The 25216-nt window shown below is 23.8% G+C and overlaps 3 protein-coding genes across 4 annotated transcripts; 1 reads left to right on the plus strand and 2 right to left on the minus strand.

Moving 5' to 3' along the window:
- Positions 1 to 899: 899 nt before the first annotated feature.
- LOC127289766 (neurotrimin-like) lies at positions 900 to 13620 on the plus strand. 2 transcript variants are annotated; one of them, XM_051317929.1, is made up of 10 exons: positions 900 to 1103; positions 2775 to 2888; positions 5696 to 5920; positions 7035 to 7156; positions 7649 to 7790; positions 9560 to 9657; positions 11108 to 11410; positions 12167 to 12353; positions 13013 to 13072; positions 13390 to 13620. In XM_051317929.1, the coding sequence occupies exons 1-10, from the start codon at positions 1064 to 1066 to the stop codon at positions 13512 to 13514; spliced, it is 1416 nt and encodes a 471-aa protein (XP_051173886.1). In that variant the 5' UTR covers positions 900 to 1063; the 3' UTR covers positions 13515 to 13620. The 2 variants fall into 2 exon arrangements, with proteins under 2 accessions (XP_051173886.1, XP_051173887.1); XM_051317930.1 differs by having other exon boundaries at positions 5705 to 5920.
- A 1240-nt stretch (positions 13621 to 14860) lies between these two features.
- On the minus strand, positions 14861 to 23678 carry LOC127289768 (homer protein homolog 1). Its single transcript, XM_051317935.1, has 6 exons — positions 22812 to 23678; positions 21798 to 21954; positions 21597 to 21728; positions 21024 to 21518; positions 20598 to 20873; positions 14861 to 20370 (listed from the first exon to the last, which is right to left on the minus strand). Exons 1-6 carry the CDS (start codon positions 22835 to 22837, stop codon positions 20185 to 20187), a joined length of 1272 nt encoding a protein of 423 aa, XP_051173892.1. The 5' UTR covers positions 22838 to 23678; the 3' UTR covers positions 14861 to 20184.
- A 129-nt stretch (positions 23679 to 23807) lies between these two features.
- LOC127289770 (putative ankyrin repeat protein RF_0381) lies at positions 23808 to 25164 on the minus strand. Its single transcript, XM_051317936.1, has 2 exons — positions 24998 to 25164; positions 23808 to 24883 (listed from the first exon to the last, which is right to left on the minus strand). The coding sequence occupies exon 2, from the start codon at positions 24862 to 24864 to the stop codon at positions 23914 to 23916; it is 951 nt and encodes a 316-aa protein (XP_051173893.1). The 5' UTR covers positions 24865 to 24883; positions 24998 to 25164; the 3' UTR covers positions 23808 to 23913.
- Between the last annotated feature and the right edge of the window lie 52 nt (positions 25165 to 25216).

Here is a 25216-nt window from a genome sequence, read left to right on the forward strand (position 1 = left end):
AATATTAACGAAATTATCTTAATCATCTTTTTAGTATTACATGGAAAAAAAAAAATTTTACGATAAGTTTCCCTGGAACAATGATATATATAAATTTCACTACACTGAAAAAGGGGTTTGGTATTGACAACCAAACGTTTGGTTGGTATTTAAGCAACCAAAATTTTTTTGTTGAATCAACCAAATTTTAATTGTCTCAATCAAAATTTGACACAACAAAAATTAGAAAAAAACGATTTTTGTTGTCCTACAACTAAAGTTTGATTGGGACAACTAAAATTTTGTTGATACACCAAAAAAAAATTTTTGGTTGCTTAAATACCAACCAAATGTTTGGTTGTTAATACCAAACCTTTTTTTTCAGTTATAAAACACAGCAAAAGTTTTCGTTATTCTTGAGAAACATATCGCTGTTCCAGATAAATATTTTTTTTCCAATATAAATATATATTAGAATAATATAATAATAATATAATAATTATAATAATAATAATAATAATAATAATATAATCTAATATAATATATTAGAATAAATTATAAATTTACCCCCTTAATTCTAAAATAAAATTAAAAAATAAATTATTATATCTTAATTATCTTGTTCTAATTATTAATTAAAATTGATTTTTTTTACATATATTTCGTATAATTATATTGAGGAAAATTATCGAAATATAGTTTCAATTTTCTTGACAATTTTTTTTTTTCAACTCAATTAATTTATAAAGTAAAAACTAAAGATCTCAATTCGTCGAGTGTAATTTAATTATATTGTCGTTTTAATACGAAAAAAAAAAAAATAATTGAGCATCACTGGGAAGAACATGAACGAGTGGTCATAATTATAAGATATGTATGAGTGTGTGTATTTGTGGTGTGCGTGAATCAGTTGGTACACGGGACCCATCTAACATTAGAGTAGGATCAGTGTTGTCAGAGGGATCGTGCGCGATCACATTTCTTCTTTCTTCTTCGTTTTTCAATATTTAACGCAATATCCAGTCGAATGTGATTCATATTTTATTGAAATTTAAAAAAAAAAAAAAAAAAAAAAATAGTGATAATGGTGCTTTCATTGAGGATATATTTAATAATAGCAATCGGTAAGAATTGAAATTATTTTTATTCCAATAAATAAATTTTTGAAAAATTATTCTCCCCTTTTTTGGAAAATAATTTTTTTTTTTAAATTTATTTGAAAACAAATATTTATTTGTTCTCAAAAAATGAAAATAAATTATTTTGTAAATAAAAGTGTTATCTTTCTTTATAATTAATGATTTGCAAGAAGGAGTCAATTTCCGATTTTTCAACAAAATTTGAAACTAACATCCGGCAAATTATATATTACAAACTCTATGATATATGAATTCCTTTCAATTATACTGAAATCAAATAACCAATACTTAAAATAGTTTTATTATAATATTTTGCGTGTGTAACAGGAATTTACTGTTAATAATAAAAAGAAATGATTGTCGCACTAAACCGGATATTTACTGTACCAATATGTAATTATAAATATAATTTCCTAAAAATCCTATTTTTTTAATTATTAATGAAAAAGTTATTCACAAAAATACTAAAAATTATACTAAATTATCATCTCTATTTTATTCATAATTTTTAAATAACTATTTATAAATAAAGATATCTCAAGCTTTTATTATTTTACCAATAATAATAATAATAACATATACAGTAAAAAATATATAAATTTATTTTTTACTAAAACAGTAATAAATTATTTTTTTGTTATTTGTTTACAATTTTTTATATTAAACAAAAAAGAAACAATTTTTAAAAATAAAGGAATTCATTTTGAAAATACATTCAATATACATACAAACTTGACAAAATTCACATTGTATACATATATATATATTAATCAGTAATCAATTATTCTACTGCAATTGTAATAATTCAATTTGCAATCAACCGCTTATTATTTTCAACAAGTGTTTTTATCTCTCTTCCATCATTCATTTTTCTATACAAAACACGGTAACCCAGTTTTTAATTAAAAAGCATCATTTGAATTAATTATTACATTCGTTTGTTTTCAATTTTTTATTGTTCTTTCTCGTGAATGAGAGAAAATTTTTAAATTGAGATGTAAATTATTAAAAAAAAAAAAAAAAAAGAAAACATTCCGGACATAAATTTTTTTTTTTTGTTTATTTTTAAAATAGAAAGCATAAGTACATTTTCTTGTATAAAATTGCTTCTCATGTGCTCTTTTATTGGGTCACCTCAAGTTACAACAACTCTCACGTAAAGAGGGCACCGAACTTAGTAACTTTATTCTTGTGAACATAGATAATTTTTTTTTTTTTTATTTTTAATTATGAAGTTGACTATATTTTCCATGTTCTATATTGATTTTTGGTTTGTTTGAATTTAATTTAATTTTCGTACAAATCGTTACATTATTTTATAAATTTTTAATTTTTAATTTTCAAAATTGAAAACAAGTGATAAATTATGAAAATGGAAAAAAATATTTGATGCTATAATTATTTTTGATTATTATTAAACATAATAACAATATTTATAATATTAATAATAATAATGATAATAATAATAATAATAATAATAATAATAATAATAATAATAATAATAATAATAATAATAATAATATGTAATTATTTTTATTATATTATTTTTTTTATTATAGATTATTATTTTTTTACTGTAATTTTTAGTATTTTTTTTTTAAATTAAAATCGAATTTTATAAAATTTTTATGTGGAATTTAATTTAACGAATTTCAGGTACACAGTACAGTCAATTGATTCGAGGTGGTAGAAGCCTTCCAACAACAGTGAAAACTTACGAGAATGACACTGTGGTGTTACCATCATGCAATGAATATGCTCTATTCAATGGTGATCCTTATTCACTTTATATAAATTTTTGATATATTTATTATTAGCAAAATAACATTTTTAAATATTTAAATAACAATAGAAAAAAAAGTTCCTTTATATCAACAAAATTAGAAAATACCTAATTATAATAAAATTTGGATTAACTATTCTTACAAAAAAAAAAAAAAAAAAAAATACAAATATAATAATGAGTCTTTTCCGTTCAATATGAAAAAAAATAAGAATATAACAATAACATTCATACACATTGAGATCTTAAAAGGAACTGTAACTAGTTCTGAAAGAAGTGATTAAGGAAGGTCACTAAAAGCTTTCAAGTGAGATCACGAAAGCTTGTACAGTTGTACAAGAGACGTCAATTACGTTTGAAAAAAAAAAATTACTCAACTTTTTAAAAGCACAACAACAAAAAAAAACTGAAAATTGAAAAAAATTTTAAAAATTATTATTTGTATTTTCTTTTTCGTTAAGTAATTGTTAAATTAATTATATAAAATTAAAATATTTAAAAAAAAATTACAATTAAATCAAATTATCTGATATTTTCACTTAATAGAAATATTTGAATAATCATATTATTATATTATTGAATAAAATGTTAACCATGTTTGAAATCATGATTTTCCCGTAATTTTCATTATATTTTATTGTCATTTAAATAATGTACAATGCAATCTGAAACGGAAGGTTACAATCTGTTCGTTTCGGATATTTTCAATGTATGTACATACGTGTATAGCTATATATATATATAGAGAGAGAGAGGAGTTTGGTTTGAAATTTGATTATGCATGATCGATCGATCTGCTCCTGTACCCGATACATGTGTGATTGACTGCATGATTATGTCGTCAGTAAGAGACTATATTTCACATACATATATTGTAAATTTCTGATATACACATACATCCATCATATATTTAATATTCCACTCTCTGCGGTTATATCCCTACTATTTTTATGCATATTTATATGCAATATTTCTATATATATATATATATGAAATCCAGAATTATGTTATGGAAACACGGTTTATTATTTCAATTACAATATATGTGTAATATTTTATTATTTATTTAATTAACATCAGCCTTTGGCCACAAGAAATGAAATTGCTGTTTATTACATATTGTATATAATAAAAGTAAATTAAAATTAATAATCAATAATGTAGCAGTAATTATTTTAATAAAAACTAAAAAGACTAAAACTCTTTCTATCAATTTAATTATATTTCGTCTGACTTGAAGTATTTTATATCACTGATATAGTAAAATTAAATAATTCTATAAACAATCCGGATGAGTAAAAATTTCCTACTCTACTGATTTTAATTTAGGGATTTTTGTAATTTTTCACTTTAACTGTATTTTACTATACTGATATTGAAATAAAATAATTGTTTCACAACTTAGATTTTTTCTATACGATACAGAAAATTAAAAAATTGATTAACTTTCTGCCTATCTAAAAATGTATTTTTAATATAGAAATTCAAAAGAAAATATTTTTTTGGGTCTGATTTAAATTGTATTTGACTATACTAATATAAAAATTATAAAAGAAGAAAATTTTCTAACTTAAATTTTTACTACTGATAAGGAAATTTAAAAAATATTATTTGTCTGATTGAAACTGACATTTACTACTAATATAAAAAAACTGTCTTTTACTACTGATATAAAAAAAATTATAAACTTTCAGTCTGACTGAAAATATCTTTTTCTACTAAAACCCAACTTTTCAGGAATTCGATAACTTTAGGTCTGACTAGAACTGATTTTTACTACTGACTGTAAAATTTACCGAATATTTTTAAATATTATTAAACAATTGTTTAGTAATTCAATTGTGGCTGACTGAAACTGTCTTTTACCACTGAAAAAAAAATTCTTTCCACCTAACTTAAACTTTACTACTGCCAAGGAAATTTAAAGAATTTTCGGTCTGACTGAATCTGAATTTTACTACTAATATTGAAATATAAAAATATAAAAAAAAATAATTATAAAGTAGTTTTTACTACTGACCAAAAAATTTACTGAATCTTTTTAAAAAAGTAAACTTTTATTTTAAAAAATTCGATAACTTTTTGTCTGACCTAAACTGTCTTTTACTACTTAGAATAAAATATAAAGAATCTATAAATTTTTCGTTTAACTATAAAACTATCTCTCTTTCTGTTTTCTAATACGGAAACTAAATATTTAAAAAAAAATCGTCATCCGTATGAAACTGTCTTTTACTACTAATAAACATTTTAAAAAAAACTTTCTGTCTGACTTTAACTGGAATTTTCTACTAATATTAGAATTTGCACGGAGAAAAATGAGTTTGCTATTATATGGATAGCTAATTTTTAGCTACAGTAGCTAATATTTAGCTGTTACAGCAAACTATTTTAGCTATAGTAGCTAATTTTTAGCTGTATTAGCTAACGAAAATTGCTGTCCATATTATAACAAATAGGGTTAGCTAAAATAGCTAAATTTTAGCTAATATGGCTAACTTTTTTTCTCCGTGTGACTGTTAAAAGCAGAACAATAAATTTCTGACTGAAAGTGCGTTTTTACACTAAATTGATGTTAAATTTTAATTTTACAAAAGGACAATATTTATTTAATAGTTTAATATCACACAAATTTGAAAGTATCAAATTGATACCAAAAATATCAAATTGATACAAATTTTTATATCAATTTGATATTTTTGGTATCAATTTGATATTTTTAAATTAGTGTGATATAATATTAGTTTATAAAATAATAAAATATTTCCTAATTGTTTATCCTAATTGTATATAGAAAATTTAGAATTACCGACAAGAGTGATGTGGTGGCAAGATGGATTATTGCTCGTTGATAGTGATGACACAAATGTTGTCCCACCTGAACGAGTAAGATTGTGGAACAATGGAAGCCTCGAGGTGTATCGTGTACAACAGAAAGATACTGGTGAATACAAATGCAATGCTTCTCGTCCTGCACCCTGGGGTGGTGTCATTCAAATTCATGCCATCGAAGTCATGTGTAAGTTCTGGAACAAACAAAAAAAGAAAAAAATTTTTTAATTTACATTCAAAAAAAAAACTCCAATTTAATTTTTATTTAGAAAAATATATTTATTTACTCTCTAAATCTGAATTAGTAAAAAAGTTTACTAATTTGAATTAGTGATTCACTTTTTGCTTCTCAATTAGTAAAGTTTTACTAATTATTCATAACTTTTACTAACAATTAGTAAAATTTAACTAATTCTAAAGCAAAAAGTGAGTCACTAATTTAAATTAGTAAACATTTTTACTAATTCAGATTTAGAGAGTACAAAACAAAAAAGTAATTTTCAAATCAATTTAAATTTTAAATTTTTTTTGAAAAAAAAAAAATTTTCCTTTTAAATATTTATACTAAAAATGAAAATTATTTTTACTCTGAAAATAAGGTATAAATTGAAAAAAAAATAATACAAATTCAATATTAGTCATTAATCAAACGATTTTTTTTTTCTTTTTTTTTGAGAAACACTATTCTAAAGAAAGAAAATTGCAAATTCTAAGATGAAAAATTTTATTTATTAATGAATTCAAGTGCAATCTGTCGGTGATTTTTTGTACTTGATGCTTTTCGTGTCGGTATTCCTTTAGGATTCAAAGTGGAATTATATTCTGATTCTGACAATATAATTAATTAATCTGCGGGGAAAACAGGAATTTTTTCCCCACTAATGATTATCAGGAAATATTCAAGTAATTACACATTTTTTTTTTACTCTAATTTCGAAGGAGAGAAAAGTAATTTTTTATTTAAAACTAAATTTACGCGTATTTTTGAAATAAAATAATAATAAAAAAAAATATTATAATAATAATACCAGAAATAGAAAAGAAAAATATTTTCGAAAATATTTCATAGAATATATCGAAAAAGAGAGATAAAAACAAAAAGCATATATTTTTTCAAAATGAAAAAATTCATGCAATTCTTCAAAAGCCATTTGACAAATGAACAATTTACATGCAATTTCAAATGTGCGCTTTGGGTGTATTAATGAGAGATTTAAAAGCCCCTTTTAATTACATTTTTGAAAATTTGAGAAATAACTTCAGTTGGAAAAAAAATTGATATAGGTATCTATTAATTTCAGATCCACCCAGTGTCCACCCACTTCCAGAATCTGGAGAGCTCGAAATCAATTTAGGAGAAACAGTCGATATGGCATGTGTTGCCAAAGGCATCCCTGTACCAATTATCTCTTGGAAATTTAAAGTGATTATCATATTCTTTTTTATTTTTCCCCTTATTAATTATTATATCATTCATTAAGCGAAAAATTAGAATTTTTACATCATTTTTTTTTAATTTTTATTTAATAAAACTAATTTTTCAAATGCGTGACAGAAAAAGAGCTTTCTTAATTTTAAATCCCCCATTAGCAACTGTTAAAAATATTATATATATATGACCAATAGAAAATTCAATCGTAAATATATATTTTTTCTTCTAATTATAATTGTCGCGCATGCGCGTTACTTAAACAGTTTAAAAATTAGTTTTTAATTACACGCACTAATATTATAAAAATATCAAATTGATACAAATTTTTATATCAATTTAATACATTTAAATTAGTTGTGATTATTAATTAATTAAAATTATTTTAATAATAATAATTAAATTATAAATATTTTATAAGAGGATGTGAAAAAAAAAATATTCAAATTAATTATATTTTATTTGTAAAATTAACGAAAAAAAAAGGGTGAAGTGATACCACTGCTTGACCACAGAGATCGTCTTCGATTTAGAACTGACAACGTTAATCAAACCGGACGTTATTCTTGTGAAGCAGACAATGGAGTGGGAGATCCGGCTTTTGCCACTATTGATCTCAAAATTCGATGTAAGTCTTTAAATTGATTTTTTTTTAAAATTAATTATTAACATATTTTATATATATATTAATTATCGACAATGATTATTATTCTAATAAAATAATTGTCGCATAATAATAGAAATTAAAAAAAAATTAAAATTAATTATAAATTAACTATTATTAAACTATTGGATTAATTAGAAATTATAATTTATAAATTAATAATATAATTATAAATCAACGGTAAAAATATAATTTATTATTTAATTTTTTTTTTTTTTTCAAACAATTAAAATAAAATATTCGACAAGTTCGACTATAATCTAACTCGAGAAATGAAGTTCGCATAATGGAAAGTGTTGATTGATCGAGTTTAATTAAGACACGGTGCAGTTGTTCAAAAGTAATTATGTAAATCAGATCTTAGCATGCAAGAAAAGCAATTTTAATTAAATTATCAAATCAAATTGCAATCACCTTGTCGATTAATTGATCAAACGTATAGAGAATGATTCAATTGCCAGAGGCGCGCAAGCAGCATTATTGTATTGTCACATTAGGTGATTCATTTTCAACTATATATATAATAAAAGACGACGAGTCATCATTGTCGTTGCTAATCAAGATTCTCTCAACAAGAACAAATGGTTTCACGCTGTATTATATTCTAAAATTAGATAATTGAGTTTTTTTTTCATTTACCACCATTTAATCAGTCACGCAAAATTTATTATATGAAATTTTATTTTGCCCATATTCGTGTATGATATATAATGAAATTTATAACTCATCTGCTAAATAAAATTCTAATTAATAAATTAATAATTTGAATTTATAGAATTTATTAAAATTCTTTATTACACAAACTATCTTTTACTGTTTTATATTAAAAATTGAAGAACTACAGCATCCAAGCTACAATGGACCAAAGTGGATAAAAAAATTTCGAAATTTTTTAATTTTCCAAATAAACTCTCGGTAATAGTAGGAAAATTATCCCGAAATAGTACTCTACAAAAAATGTATTTAAATGGACCCAACAGCATTCGAATTAGAATGGACCAAAAATTTCGATAGATAAACTCTCATAGCAGAAAATCCCTAGATTTATAGAATATTTATTATAACATTCTGTTTTACTGCTAATATTAAAATTATAGAACTACAGCATCCAAGCTAAAATGGACCAAAATGGTGAAAAAAAAAATTTTAGAATTTTTGAATTTTCGAGATAAACTCTCATAGAAGGAAAATTATCCCCCGCAGATAATGCTTTACAAAAAAAAAGTAAAAAACAATTTTTGATTGGACCTACAGCATCCAAGCTGCAATGGACCAAATTGGACAAAAAAAATTTCAAAATTGCAAATTTTCGAGATAAACTCTCGGACATAGAAGGAGAATTATCTCATTTATGCATTCAATGCAAAAAGGCGCAGTTTTTGATTGGACCCTATACAGCATCCGAGCTACAATGGACCAAATTAGATAAAAAAAAATTTCAAAATTGCAAATTTTCGAATTAACCCTTATATAGGGAATTTGAAAATTTTTCTAAAAATTTACTAAAACTTAATAAATTTTTTCTAACATTGTCTGACTAAAACTTCTTTATAACTATTCATTTAATATATTTATTAAAAAATTCAAATTTAATTTCAAAACAAATAATTTTCATTTATAAGTGAAATTTAATTCCCAAAACAAATTTAAAAATTATATAGATATTTTTACTCAATTTTTGCAATTATTGTAATGGAATTTGATTAATTTCATATATATATTTATATATATAGATAAACCGATGATTGAAGTAAGGAAGACGTGGATTCACGCATCTCCTGGGATACGTGTGCAATTCGATTGCAGGGTCAGTGCTTGGCCCGAGGCGAAGGTGAGTAATTGAGAATAATTCAATTAATTATATTATCGTCACAAAGCTGTGTGGCATTGTATTTCAAGCAATCATTTCAATTTGCACCCTTTGACCAAACGTTTAAAGCAATTTGTATATCGACAGTGACAGAAAAATTTGATTAATAAAAAAAAAATTGACATTAATAGTGTACATCACATCCCAACCAAAAATTTCAGTATTATACCAGAGTTAACTACTGGCGCAGTACTGGTTCAATATTGGCTGCCGAGGCTTGACAATCTGTACTGTAATGTTTACTAATTTAAATTAGTTTTTTCCTTTAGAATTAGTTAAATTTTACTAATTGTTAGTAAAAGTTACTAATAATTAGTAAAATTTTACTAATTCAGAAGCAAAAAGTAAGTCACTAATTTAAATTAGTAAACATTTTTGCTAATTCAGATTTAAAGAGTAGTTTACAAAAAGTTCTAGAGTGAACCTGATAAATTTTTTGGTTTAAATATTTTGTTAATAAAAATTTTTTCACTTTGATTTTATTTTTGAAAATTAAAAGGTATTTTATTTTGCTTTCTTGTGGGTAAAATTATTTTAAACAAAAAATTTTCCTAAGACTAATTCCAAAACATTTTGCAAGTTTTTTTTTTATTGCATTCAGATATGTAATAAAGCAAAAAAATTTTTAAACGATCAAACTAAAAATAAATAAAATTTTTTATTAAAAAAAATTAATAATTTTTAAAAAAAAAATTTACAAAAATTTTCTTGACAAAAAAGTTTTTCAAAAATTTATTTTGATGCAAATAATATTAAAGTGAATAATAAAATAATTAAATAGCCAATTGTATAATTATATACATTATAATTATTTTATAAACATTTGTATTTTTACTGAAACTGTTTTAATATATTATAAAAACTTTGGTTTTATAATAAACATATTTTTATATTTATTTTTTGATTTTTTAAAATAATAATTTGCAATATATATTATACTTAATAAAGAATAAAAATTCTTGGTGTTTTCGATTTTATATATAATAAAATATTAATTAGTTAGTTGACTAATTTAATTAATATTTAATTTGTGTTGGGTTACTAAAAATTTCACACACTTTTTCCTAAAAAAAAAAGTATTAATTTATTCTATCATGAAATAATTTTCTTTTTTTTTTGCAAATTTAAATAAAATTATTATATTTTTCTAATGAATTTAATTTAATGATGAGAAATGCGTCTTATTTTAAGACACTTTTGTCCTGATTTTTAAGACATTTTATGGTGTCTTAAATTTTTGTCAATGACGAAATATATTTTCCTAAATAAAACACAAGTCGAGACAATTTTAAGACATTTCCTATAAGTGTCTTAGATATTTTAAAATAAGACACCTGTTTTTTTTTTTGTTTTTTTTTTTGCAATTATGTAAAATAATTTTTGTTATTTTTAATAATTTTTTTTTTTTAAGGTCGAGTGGTATTTTAAGGATACAAGAGTGCCTTATTCACAAAGAATAGTGAAACAAACAAATGACAATGTTCATAGTTTAATTATAAGACAAGTGGTGGTGTATGATTATGGACAATATATTTGCAATGCGACAAATTCTCTTGGATCGGCTGAAACAATTATTGAATTATCAGGTGTTGCAAATCCAGCTGTTTTCAAAAAAGAATCACATGCAATTACTAAAACAGCTTATAATTTTATATGGGAAGTTGATAGCTACAGTTCTATTATTGAATATCAATTTTGGTTTCGAAGGTATAAGGTGAGAAAATTTTCTTTTTTTTTTAAATTTCTTAAATTCTTAACCTTTGGTAATTTAATAATAAAATTTAAAAAAACCATGCCTAACTGAAACTGTCTTTTTTTACTGATATCGAATTTATTGATTTTTGTGTCTGACTTAAACTGTATTTTACTACCTACTGATACTGTAATTTAAATTATTAATTTTCTGTCTGATTGAAACTGACTTTTACTTACTGAATTTAAAATGAATTTTACTTTGTCTGACTATTACTGTCTTTTTCTACTGACATTGAATTTTAAAGTGTGAAAACTTTCTGTCTGACTTAAATTGTTATCTACTACTTAAATTAAAATTTATCAAATATAGAAATTTTTTTTACTGAATATTAAAACATAAAAAATTTTAACATTTTCTGTCTGACTAAAAATGTTATTTTCTCTACTAAAACTAAAATTAGAAATTCAATAATTGTCTGACCTAACTTGCCTTAAACTACTGCCATTAAAGTTTTAACTAAAAACTTATCAACTTTTTTTTTAGTAATTTTTCTACAAAAGTTTGTCTGATTAAAAAAATCTTTTTCTACTAATGTCGAAATTTAAAAAATACATTTCTGTCTGACCTACACTGACTTTACCTACTGATATCGTAAATTTTTTTTAATTGTAAACTTCTTTGTCTGACTAAAATTGTCTTTTACTACTGCCTATTGAATTTTAATGAATTTTGAAATATTTCTATTTGATTGAATTTTCTCTTTCTGATGAATAGAAAGGTGAGGACTGGGTGAAATTATTCGTTCCAAGTGGAAGTAATGCCATTGGACCACTGCATACGAGATCTTTCAACTTGACTGGATTACAGCAAGGAACTATTTATGAAGCTCTAGTTTCATCAAGAAATCGTGACGGATGGAGTAAACCTTCAAAACTTTTTATATTCACAACAGACGATACATGTATGTTTCAAATTTTTTTTTATTAACAAAACGTAATATTTATTCATTGAAATAATAAATTTTTATTTATTTTTTCCTTAATTTTAAAATATATAAAATATAAAATTTCTTTATTAAAATAAAATAAATACACAGAAAACTAAAAGGTATTAAAATAAGCTGCAACGCTTCTTATTTTAATCAAATTTTTCTTATTTTAATCCATTTTGGTATTAAAATAAGTAAAAATGGATTAAAATAAGAAGCGTTGCAGCTTATTTTAATACCTTTTAATTTTCTGTGTATTGATTAAACATTTACTAATTATTAGTAGTACAATTTTAGTATAAATAAATAAAACACTTTTTTTCCAAATTATTTTTTTTTTCTGTAATTACTCTTAAACTCTAGACGAGGGACAATAGTAAACTTTTTCAGTATTTTATAAATAAGGGAAAAATGGTATAAATTTTTTTTTTGCAATAGATTTCCAATATCCGCTATTAGAAAAAAAAGAATAACGGTTACCAATAATTTAGTGGAACAAGAGCATTGATTTTTAAATAATGATGATTGTTTCGTATATATATACAAATACTTAGCAAACTTTAGAAATAGTAATAATTTTCTTATTTACAATATTAATTAATAAAATAAAATTTAATATTTCAATTTTTCAGATGAAAATAAAGCTGCTGAATATGCAAGGACAAAAGTTCAAGATGAAAAATTAATTCCAGGTATATTAAAAAAAATTTTAATTTTCCAAAAAAGTTTCTATATAGAATTTAATTTTTTTCTTTTTTTCCCCCCCGATATTGAAGATTGCTTTCCATAACTTACGTCTGCTTTTGAGGAAATTGACAAATTTTCCAATTAGCCATGCTTCAATTCTCATTTCCTGATGTATAATATTTTCCCTATAACTTCAAAACAGAAATTGTCAATATATATACGTGATTTTAGAATTTACTCGATTTTAAAATTCAAAATTAAAAAAAAAAAAAAGAAAGAAAAATTAATTAAAATTCTTAAAAATTTGTTTCTCCTCTTGCAGTTGTTCATTTGGCTTCGATGTCACAACAAACTTCCATGAATGATGCAATTATTAGTGGAACAAATTCTCATCATATAAATATTTTCATAACATTAATATCAATTTTCATTTGTTTAAATCAGTGAATTTTTTTTATATAGAAAAAAAATATTGTCAATCACATTGTTTCACTTTTATAACACAGAAAATTATAAGCTTCACAGAAAATTAAAAGGCATTAAAATAAGCTGCAACGATTATTATTTTAATCCAATTTTGCTTATTTTAATACCAAAATGGATTAAAATAAGAAGCGTTGCAGCTTATTTTAATGCCTTTTAATTTTCTGTGTTATTATAAATAAGCTGCAACGCTTATTTATTTAAATCCAATTTTGCTTATTTTAATACCAAAATGGATTAAAAAAAGCAAAATTGAATTAAAATAATAACTGTTGCTGCTTATTTTAATGCCTTTTAATTTTCTGTGAAATTATGTTTTTTTTCAGTGACAAAAAAAATATTATAAAATTTTCGCCAATAGCACGGAATATTCAAAGGGGAATATTTTTTTAAAAACATTCCAAAATTATTTCAAAAAAATAGTTTTTTGGATTTTTTTATGTTTTCTATTTTGATTATAAAATCAAATTTTGATTATAATATATATAACAATTTTACTTGTTTACAAATACTTAAATGAATGTGATTAAAATTATATAGTATTTTTAAAATTCAAAGTTTAGATGAAAGTTAAAATCTCAGTTTCTGACAATACGTGTGGAAAAAAATATTTATCATTAAAAAAAATAAAAATCAACTTGTATATATAATATTATAAAAAAAAAACTTGTATAAAAAAGAAAGAGAAGAATTGACTCGATATGCGTGAGAAAAGTTACGTGACATGCTAATATTATCGTATACCTGATGTTTAATGATAATATCAGTGCTTTCGGGAATAACACGAACTTCTCAGGTAAAACAGTGTAATTGGACTAATTGTTTGTTCGAAATTATATAGCTCGAAACTGAAATTCGTATACATATATATATATATGTTATTCTTAATTTACTTTAAGCCAAAATTATAATAATAAAAAAACGTGTAAAATTAAGTCAAATTTGTAAATATAGATTATAAATAACAAATAACGTTATCTTAACTGACTTTTTAATTTTTTTTTTATTTCATATCCCATTTTTCTTTTTTGTAAAATAATATTCTATACAATAATTAATGTTGTTACTAGTGCAAAGTTAGGAACATACTTGATATATATATATATATATTGAAGAAAATAAATTTTTTTTTGTAATAAAACCATAGAAATGTATATTGTATAATATACATCTATTATTTAAAAAATTGATTGGAAATCATATAAATTTTAAATGGTTTCAAAATTAATAATAATAATAATAATAAATAATTAATTCAGGCAATTTTGTAATTATTTAGGTATGCATTCGCATTGGAACAACGCATTGAGTATATAATATCAATATTCAATGATTTTCATATTAATATTATTTCATATCACTTCATATATGTAACAAATTCGTTTGCGATAACGACTACAAAGTCCTTATAGCGAAAAATTACTTAACATTAAACCCTATAGAGTCCAAATCAGTTTCTATTTTTTTTTCTTTTTTTTAATACATAGTAACTTTCAGTCATATATTTTTTTAATTTTCTTCTTAATTCTCTGAGATCATGCCACCGAAAAAAATTTACAATTTCTCCATTCTTTTTTTTGTTCTTATTCAAATTTAATAAAATACAAAGGGCAGAATACATAATTTTCAAAGAAATGAGTAATTTAAAAAATAATAAAATACCAGATTTTCATATATTTTAAACAATAACTTAAAAAATTTAATAATATAAAATCAGAATGAAATCGATATATATTTTTTTTTACATATGCTGACTAGCAAATAAATTATAAAAAAAAAATTCCATTTGATGTCAATAAAATTTAGAAATAAATGAATTAAAAATTAAATTTAAAAACATCAGTGGCATGATCCTATAATATTATTATATTAAAAATTCTTTCTACACTCGGAACTGATCATCGCGGCTAAATCCAACGATTGGTCAGGGCGATGAATCAATAAATACAATGTCGGTACTTTTTTTTTTTTTCTTCTTTTTTTTTCATCAACAATTACCAAAGTCAGCAAAAGTGTAAAATCTATCGTCGATAAAACGACCATGATCGATTTCCAGCCTTTTATCATTTCTAGTACAAATTTTTTCTCTTTTCCATTTGAATAAAATACAAATTACTTTTATATAATGATTAAAATTTTTATTACAATGAAAAGTAAAATTAATTAATGTCCTGCTTAATTTGAAAATATAAATAAAATTATATTTAAATTTTTTTTTCCTATAAACATAATTTCTTTTGGTCCAAATTTACTAAATTGGAAAAAAAAATATATATATTTATATAATGTACGCAAAATGTATTTTTATTCAAATGAAATGAGAAAATATAACGTTAGTTATTGTGCATTTTTTTTTTCTTGACGGTTCATATACAAAAGTTTTGTGCGCGTCATTTTGAAACAAATTTGATGACATATCAGGACAATTATTTGATTACAATTATAACGAGCTATAACTTTCTCAGAATAAAATATTATTAAAACGTTCATTTTATAATAAAGTATTGTTGATACTTCTCATTTGTTTTACAGAAAATTCTAGATTTTTAGCGCTTTAAAAACTAAATTAAAAAAAAACACTTTGCATTACATACAAGGGGGAAAAAACCATTTTTTTGGTATTTCCATTTTTCTAACATATATTATAATTATAAATAGTTTCAAAATGCACAAATAAAAATAAGTCCACTGTCTCGAAAAGTTTTTACTCTTAAAATTATGCAGTGAACAATAATAGCGTTTCACTGCACAAGGCAATGTCCACCTTTTTCTGTACAAACTTGATTTCTTTTACAAAAAAAAGATAAAAAATTTTTAATAACAAAGAAAAAGCAAATACTTTTATCTTCTTTTAAACACTAATAAATAATTTATTTTAAAAATGTTTAATTAATCAGAAAAAAAATTTTTTTTTTTGGACTGAAACTATTTTTTCCATTATTTGAAACAACCAAAAACTTCGAGTTTCACTGAGATCAGCGTACAATTTTTTTTTTTTAAATTGCTATTTTACAATTTAAAAAAACAAGTACAAATATTTCTTGCAGTAAGTGAATTATTGTTTCAATTTTCGATGTTCTTATATTGCATTCAACATTTGGCCAATTTGTTATTTTTTTCTTTCAATAATTCTTACAACATTCATTTCACTCTATAAAACAAAAAAAGATAAATAGGTCAATTTACAAATTTTATATTTATTATTAATATATATGCTAATGATAAAAAGGCTCCTCTGCTATATCTCTCATTTTCATATTAATCATAGTAAAAATGCATTTTAAGTGCATTGGATTTTTTTTTCCAAGATTTTTTCTTCTAAATCAAACAATAAGTTCGATTTTTTTTTCTTTTTTAAGAGATGACTCACCTAATGGCAATTGAATTCATTTTTTATATATAATAATTCAACGTCTCTTTTTCTCTTTATAAATTGTATTAGATTCACAATTAAATAGATCTCAAAAAAAATTTTTTCCACAAAAAAGACAAAAAAAATTACGTCACCTTTGAAAAAAAAAAAAAATGCAAGATTCACTCTCTGACTACAGTATATATATTCATATTTATTATATATATATATACGACTCCCTCGACAAATTCTTTCTGGCACGTACTGTGAAATGAAAATTTTCGATAAATTTTCAAAAAAGAAAAATACGAGATTCTATAAATTCGAATTTTTTTTTTTTTTTTATAACAATAAGCAGACTTGATTAAAGAACCGTTCATTTGCAATTAAATTTTATTACACTAAAATTAATTATTAATATAACAATAATTATTAAAATTAACAATTAATTATTCTTATTTATTAATAAAAATTAATACTTATTGGTAAAAAGTTAATACTTTAATATAAATTACCAATAATGACACTTAGTAATTAATAAAATTATTATTTGTAAAATGAAAGTCAGTTATTTGTACTTCAACGATTGCTTGAGCAAAGTAATATAGAATATATTTTCATTAAAATTATAGTTTTCTAATATTGTGCGTCAAACTCGATGAAATTTCAGTCAGACTTACACATAATTTACAGACGATATAAATTTATAATCTCTCGAAGGAGCTTTTCTAGTTTTTCTTTGGTTCTGGAAAGCAAAAATATTCTTTCCATTTCTGGCTGAAATCTTTGCTAAAGCGAATGTACAGAAGCACTCAGATCTTATTTTCTAAGAGATTAATCTCACAAACTACGAGTATTTATCATACATGTAACAATATTACAAAAAAAAAAATTATAATTATAAAAAATTGTGTACTATTATAAAAATAAAATACCATATTTTTTTCTCTTCTTCTGAATTTAATATTACAAAAATTATAAACTTTTGTTTAAAAAATGTTATTCGAAATTAATTTAAATTAAAAAAATTAATAATTTTCTAGAGAGCTGTATGTGTTAAATTATTTGTTCAAAAAAAAAAAAAACATTAAACGTATACGAAAAACTATCACGTAATAATGAATATCCTTTAATAAATTAACAATAATGAATAAGCAATTATAATAAATAATTGCCTTTTGAAACTAAAAGAGACTATATAAATGAACGGTTCTTTAATTATAAAATTACAACACTAGCAATATGGCTGGAAGCCTTTCACGTGGATTATTAATAAGATTACAATATATGGCAAGCGAGGCTCTCCTCTCCCAATTTCACAAAATTTAAAATTCATCTCTTTAACATTTTTTTTTTTTTTGTTTTTTCCATCTTCTGCCTATACAAAGCATTAATAATAATACAATAAAAATTGTTCTCTTTTTTTCTTCATAAATTATCATATTTAAAGCTTCCGCTATTCTAATCGGTCTAACTTTAAATTGTTATTAATTTTCAGAGTAGCTGGTAAATTTGAGTTATTTTTCTTTTGTATATAATACGCATCTTGTTAAAATTTGCCACTATTGTGCAAAAAAAAAAAAAAATGTCAATTAATCATTGGACAAATCACAAATTAACTACGCAGTGACCTCAGTTATAAACAATAAAATTCGAATTAATATTTCAGGACATTAGAAACAATTTTTTAAAAGAATCATTTCCTACGACAAAACATGACAAATTTTTAAAGTCAAACAAAAATTATCGTCCTGAATATCGTTGTATCTATATAATATTTGTTCTGCAAATTATCTTCTTTCACACCTGAGCCTTTTTTTTTGCAATGCCAGAAGCATGAAAAAATAATTGCATATAAATATGCTCTTTAATTAATAATACTAATTATTACTAAACAATATTTTTTTTAATACTAAATAATGTTCAAATAATATAAAGATAATATTTAGTAATTAAAAAAAAACGTGTTTCATTTTTCTAAAAATCACTTCTGACATTACAAGCTAAAAATACAATAGAAACTCTGTACAATTAACAGATGATTTTTAATTTCTAACTTGATTTCTTTTCTAACAATATTCTACTATAAACACTAAATCTGACAATTATTTTCGAGTAAATGTTGTTTCATTATTTTTAAATTCTCTACTCGCTTTCTTATTATTATTAATATTATTTAATATATTGTTCACAATTATTTTATTGGTTAAGAATTTTTTTTTTTTTTTTTTTCCTATTTATTGGTCTTGATTGCGTGATTATATTTTGGGGAAAAAATCTTGTGCACAAAAGTATATTATATAAAAATGTAGATTAAAACTAATTTGTACAGAGTTTCTATTGAATAGAATATTTTTTTTATAAAATAATAAGCAATTTCAGATTCTTGCTTTTGAAAATACAAAAACAAATTTAAATATAAAGCTTACAGGCTTATTCGAATATTTCTTCGATTGGAAGCACAAGAATCATTGTATTGAAAATGAAAATAAATTGTTAGTACACATATATATATTTATATATGTATGACTTTCTAAAGTAACTTATCACTAATAGTAGCGATAGAATTATTTATCCATCGATATAAAATACAATTGAATTAAATAGTTTTTCAACAAAGAAAAATAACTAACTCGTACTATCATTGTGCATATTTTTTGTTTCTGGATTGTGTTCTGCATATTAGATAGAATGTGTACTGAAAACACTAGATGCTGTTTGTGCAAAATGGAATTCTTATGATATGTTTTAATAACTATCTCAAAATTCAAATATTCATGTTGTTCAGTACTTTTCCGATAAAATGTCTATGAACACAGTATTTGAATATTTTTAAAACCTCGTTTTCATTAATTAAAATTTTTTTTAAGTTTTACTTTTTAACAAAAAAAAAAAAAAGTATTATCTTCAAAGTAATTTTTAAACAATTTTAAAATTTCACCTTTTAAAGAAAGTTTCAAAAAAAAAAAAAAAAGAAAAAACATCCAGAAAGTTTCGTAAAATTTACGAAACATTTTTTAAAAAAGCCTCGAAATTAAAAAACAATTTAAAAAATTGTCTATCTTTTAAAAAATACTAAATATCATATAATGATAATTAAAAAAAAAAATGTAAAATTTACTCTGTGACAGTAAATTTGTAAATAGTGCGATTAAATCAGGTATTCGAGCTACAACACAACCCTTTGTAGAATTAATATAGTCATTCGCACATATTATAAATCTAATGGTCGTTATAAAAAAAAGTCTCTCTTAAAAAGGACTCTCTCTCTCTCTCTCTTTCTTAAGTTTGTAACGTATTTGAAATTTCTCGATGTACCGTGACTAAATCTTGAATATGTCCAGCTAATCTGGCATTTAATGTGTCCAAATTTTGTTTTTGAACTTTATTGGCACTCAATGCAAGTTCCAATTGTTCATGGACCACATTTAACATTTCACGAAGCTCCGAATTCTCCTTTTGTAAAACCTGTAAAATTTACATTTCTTTTTCATAAATTTATTAATCTAACCAAGTACAATTGCATCGTTATTTTGCAATACTTGAAATATCACCATTGAAGGAGAGAATAAATACCAAAAAAAAAAAAAAAAAGGTGAAACATTTTTTTCAAACGTAAAAACAAGAAAAAAATAGTCAAATTTCATTTTTTTGAAATTATAATTATAACATAATAATTAAAATTTTTCACATACCATGAAGTCCTTATTTTTAGTTGCCATTGTTAAAGCTTTAATTTCTTCATTTCGCGTTCTAAGTTCATTTTCCAAGGCTTCAACTCGTAACCTTAACGCTTCAACATTTCCTTCGGCAATTTTACCAGCTTCCAAATCAGCATATCTTGTCTTTACACGTGTATTTTCTTCTTTATAAAGTTGCAATTGTCTCTTCCATTCATCGACATTTGCTGTTGATTCTTGAAGTGCACTAGTCAATCTCGCATTATTCGTTTTTAAATTAGTCAACTCCACCTGTGAATTTAAATACTCTTGAAAATAATTTTCTAAAACACATTTTAACATTAACAATTGTTTTCTAAATTGTGACTTCTTTAAAAAAAAAAAAAAGAAATTTAATTTATTTGCAATTTCTTAATTTAATAAAAATACATTTCTTCTCACCTCCCATTTTTTGGCATTGGCTGAACTTTGTGCGAGTGCAAATTTCAACCTTTCATTTTCATATTTAAGTTGCATTTCAGCCGATTGGCCACTTTGAGCTGCATTATGCTGAGATGGTTTTCCCTGATGTTGAGGACTCTCCGTATTTTGTTGTGAAATACTTTGCGATCTTGCGTGTAATGCATTTTTTAATTCTTCATCTTTTACCTGACAACCACTACCAGGTAATGGACTGCTACTCACCGATGAAACATTATTTTGCGTAGCTATCATATTAGCATTAGAATTTTGATTGCTTGATGCCGAAATATTGGAATTCATCATTGATGAATTTGGTGGGTCAATCAAATCTTGATCACCGGAAGTCATTCCAGATCGAGATGTAATTGGACTAACATTAGCACTAGTAGCTGGTGTAACGGACGAACTATTCGATTGCAATTTACTGCCAGCAAGTTTTGTAGCTTCTTTAACTTCATGGAATTTTTCAATGAACTGTAAAAATTTCAAATTAAATATTTATTTTTTTTCTTGCAATTGATTAATAATAATTTATCGAATAATTAAACTAACTTTGGCTAATTCGGCTTCCGATGAAAAACCCAAACCATAAACTGTATTTGCTCTTGCATCTGACCATTGACCGAATTTTTGCGAAGTCTTCGTAAATGCCATGTTGGGCGTTACTGTACTGTTAATAACGGCCTGAAAAAAATTTTATATTCGATTTTATAAGTGGAAAATTTCATTTCAATTTTAAAGAGAAAAAATTACCTTTGAGCCATCCACAGAAATAATTCTATACAAACTTCTCGTTGAATCGTAAAAAAATGAAACTGTAACTGCTGCTGTGGATGCTGAGACCCATGATCTTTTTGTCTTTGGATCAATATGAAACACGTGCGCCTTGCACGTGAAAATCGGCTGTTCCCTAAAATTTACATTAATTTAATACTCATCCTATAATACTAAAAATAGAAATTTAAAGAATATTGTCACATAATTAGTATATAAAACATTTTAAGAAATACTTTTCTAAAGAATATAAAAAAATTGAAAACTATAAAATAATTAATTAATTACAATAAAAATAATTTAAAATCAAATTTTGAAATGAAAGAAAATCCATCTTATTCACAATTAATAAACATTGCTCTTAATTCAATAGATCATATACATGAATTACCACACACACACACACACACTTGTCAATATAATGAATAGCAAAGAGGGTGAAAAAATAAGCACAATTGATGGTTTATACATCGAGACTTGTGTGTATGTTTCACTCATGTATTATAATGTTCCCCTGACACAAAGAAAATTCTCCGTAAATGAATAATTATCTCCATTCCCTTCGAGTATATCCATGTGCATCAGAAAATAACAGCCGGTTTTTTTTTCTCCACTCGATTCAAAATGAACAATCATTTTCAAATATTACATTAACATTTACAAATCAACAAAATATGAATAGATAGAAAAAAAATTGCATTCAACTATTTTACTTGTATACTGTAAGTAGAAAAAAAAAATCAAGTACATTTTTTTCAGATCACTGCTCGCAATCGACTTGTGTCTTAAAATAAACTTTCAGCTTTATTAAACCCCGATCAGAATTGATCCACAGAAAAAAAAAATTAATTCAATATTATTTCATGCCAATCAGAGTGGAATTGATAATTATTTTTAGTTATTGAAGAAATAATTATTATTTTCCATGTATATATATATATTATACTATCCACCCTTAAAAGGAGACAAATACCAATTCGTATAATTACTTACCCCATGGTTTCCTTTCCGGATGTCATAAAAGTAGTACCTAATAATGAGGTATAAACAGGAAATCATAGAATTTTTCCAAAACACCCTTCTCTGTTTTCTCTTGTTAAGATCCTCTCAACTGAAGGAATTGATTTTTGCGAAAATCACCAAACACTCCAAAATTGTTTCATTTGAAAGCACTTTCCACGATTTGACAGCCGCCATTCGTAGCCAAGCCGACACGAAACCGACGAGGTTTTCCTTTTTTATTTTTTTTTTTTTTATTGAAAGAAACAACTTTTAATTGATTTCCAATAAAAAATGCGACTCACAAAATTAAAATAAAACTCCCTCGATGATTATAATAGACAAAAAAAAACTGTACACTTTTTAAAAGCGAATATACGAAACCTTTCCTCTTGGAGGATGATCTCCACATCACAATTGCTCCAAAGGGAGTGGATTCATATCGTGCGCTTAATCCACGCGCACCAAACTCCTTCCATCTTTTTCTCTTTAAACATTCTTAAACACAGTATTTTCACATGCGTAACAATTATTGGATTAATATTATTTCATTTTTGTTTATATTTTCTACTCTCTATTTTCAATTAAACACACAATTATTTTGAAGTTGATGTTTATAAAGCACAGTTGTTTTTCTTTTTGACGTTTAAATTTTGAGGTTATATTCATGTCGTATTTGACAAGTATACTTTTAGGTTATAATCTTCATTATTTATTTGCATGTTTTTTCATTTTTTTTGAAGGAAATGATTACAATTCGCTTAGATATTTGAAAATAAATATATCTAATTGTTATAATTTGTTTAGTTTTTAAAGTTGATTTGTTTCAATTGTTTACATATAGTTACAGGGGTGGGAAGTTAAGTTCATAGGCACTGACTATTAGGTCGAATTCATAACTATCAAATTGTAAATTACGGTAATTTTTTTTATTCAAAAATTTGAATCAACTATTAATTAATTCCTAACAAAGAAAAAGTCATTTTAGTGTAAAATTTACAATTAATTTATTAACTGGTTAGTTCGTAAATAAATGAGGTAATTAAATACAGGTACTCGTGGTAAAATTAAATTATAACTAATTATTTATAAGCATTCAATTCTCAATAGCACCTTGCTCAATTAAAAAATCAATCATCTCCAAATTATGACATTCACTTGCAATGGACAAAACTGCTTTATCACGAATATCTTTAGAATTAACATCAGCATTGTTTTCTACTAAAAATTTAACAATATCAAAATTATAATATTCAGACGCCGTAATATGTAAAACAGATCTACCCTTATTGTCCTTAGCATTAACATCTGCATTATTTTCAACCAATAATTTAACAATTTCAAAATTACGCGATTCAATTGCATAATGCAAAGGTGATGTTGAATCAATATCTTTAGCATTAACATCAGCATTGTTTTTTATTAAAAATTTAATCATTTCAAAATTACCAGATTTAATTGCAAGATGCAATGGAGTGACAGCAGCGATAGATTTAGCATTAACATTTGCATTATGCTCTATTAAAAATTTAACAATTTCAAAATTACGAGATTCAACAGCATAATGTAAAATGGAAATAGCAGCTATTGTTGTTGCATTAACATCTGCATTGTTCTCAACTAAAAGTTTAATAATCTCAATTTTACGAGATTCAACTGCACAGTGCAAAATGGAGATACCATCGTCAGTAGTAGCATTAACATTTGCATTGTTATTTATTAAAAATTTAACAATCTCAAAATTACCTGTTTCAGCCGCAATGTGCAAAATAGATTTAGCACAATTATCTTCAGCATTAACATTTGCATTATTCTCTATTAAAAATTTAACTGTCTCCAAATTACCTGTTTCAACTGCAATACCCAAAACTGACGTACCATTCTCATCTTTAATATTTACATTTGTTCCATCATTTAGACAATTTTTAATTAATTGATTTATTTCATGTTGTGGTCCTTTTTTACGTACTATTAAAAATAATAATTTAAAATTTAACAGTTTTTGTTCATCATCCTCATCGCCACTATTAATTGATAGAACCTCCATTGATTTATGCAGATTTTTCCTATAAGGTGACAAATTATATTCCTAAATAATTTTTTTTTTCTAATGCAAACTATCTTTCATTATTAAACTGATGTAAAAAGAAATAAATTCATAAACGAAAAATAAGACTTACGGATTTAAATATAAATAGTAGAATAACTTCACACTTTCTATCTTTTTCGTCTTGACATTTAACTTTCACAACTACAGATGTTTACTTCGTTTAATAATCAAACTTTTATTGTTTATTAAACATTATTTATTCTTTACCGGCTTTAGAAAATTTGTTTATCTTTTTTTTAGGTTATGTATGTTCAGTATGCGCAAAATCAATTGCGTAACGAACCAACCC

The sequence above is a fragment of the Leptopilina boulardi genome, unplaced genomic scaffold (assembly GCF_019393585.1).
Source record: "Leptopilina boulardi isolate dan_hultmark-lab unplaced genomic scaffold, ZJU_Lbou_2.1 LbouV2_51, whole genome shotgun sequence".
Classification (NCBI taxonomy): domain Eukaryota; kingdom Metazoa; phylum Arthropoda; class Insecta; order Hymenoptera; family Figitidae; genus Leptopilina; species Leptopilina boulardi.

Coding starts and splice junctions, on each gene's coding strand:
- LOC127289766 (XM_051317929.1), top strand. CDS start 1,064: ATGGTGCTTTCATTGAGGATATATTTAATAATAGCAATCG. Junction 9,658..11,107: donor GTGCTTGGCCCGAGGCGAAG/GTGAGTAATTGA, acceptor TTTTTTTTTAAG/GTCGAGTGGTATTTTAAGGA. Junction 12,354..13,012: donor ATTCACAACAGACGATACAT/GTATGTTTCAAA, acceptor TCAATTTTTCAG/ATGAAAATAAAGCTGCTGAA.
- LOC127289770 (XM_051317936.1), bottom strand. CDS start 24,864: ATGGAGGTTCTATCAATTAATAGTGGCGATGAGGATGATGAACAAAAA.
- LOC127289768 (XM_051317935.1), bottom strand. CDS start 22,837: ATGACATCCGGAAAGGAAACCATGGG. Junction 21,955..22,811: donor TCCGGAAAGGAAACCATGGG/GTAAGTAATTAT, acceptor TGTAAATTTTAG/GGAACAGCCGATTTTCACGT. Junction 21,729..21,797: donor TTTCTGTGGATGGCTCAAAG/GTAATTTTTTCT, acceptor AATTTTTTTCAG/GCCGTTATTAACAGTACAGT.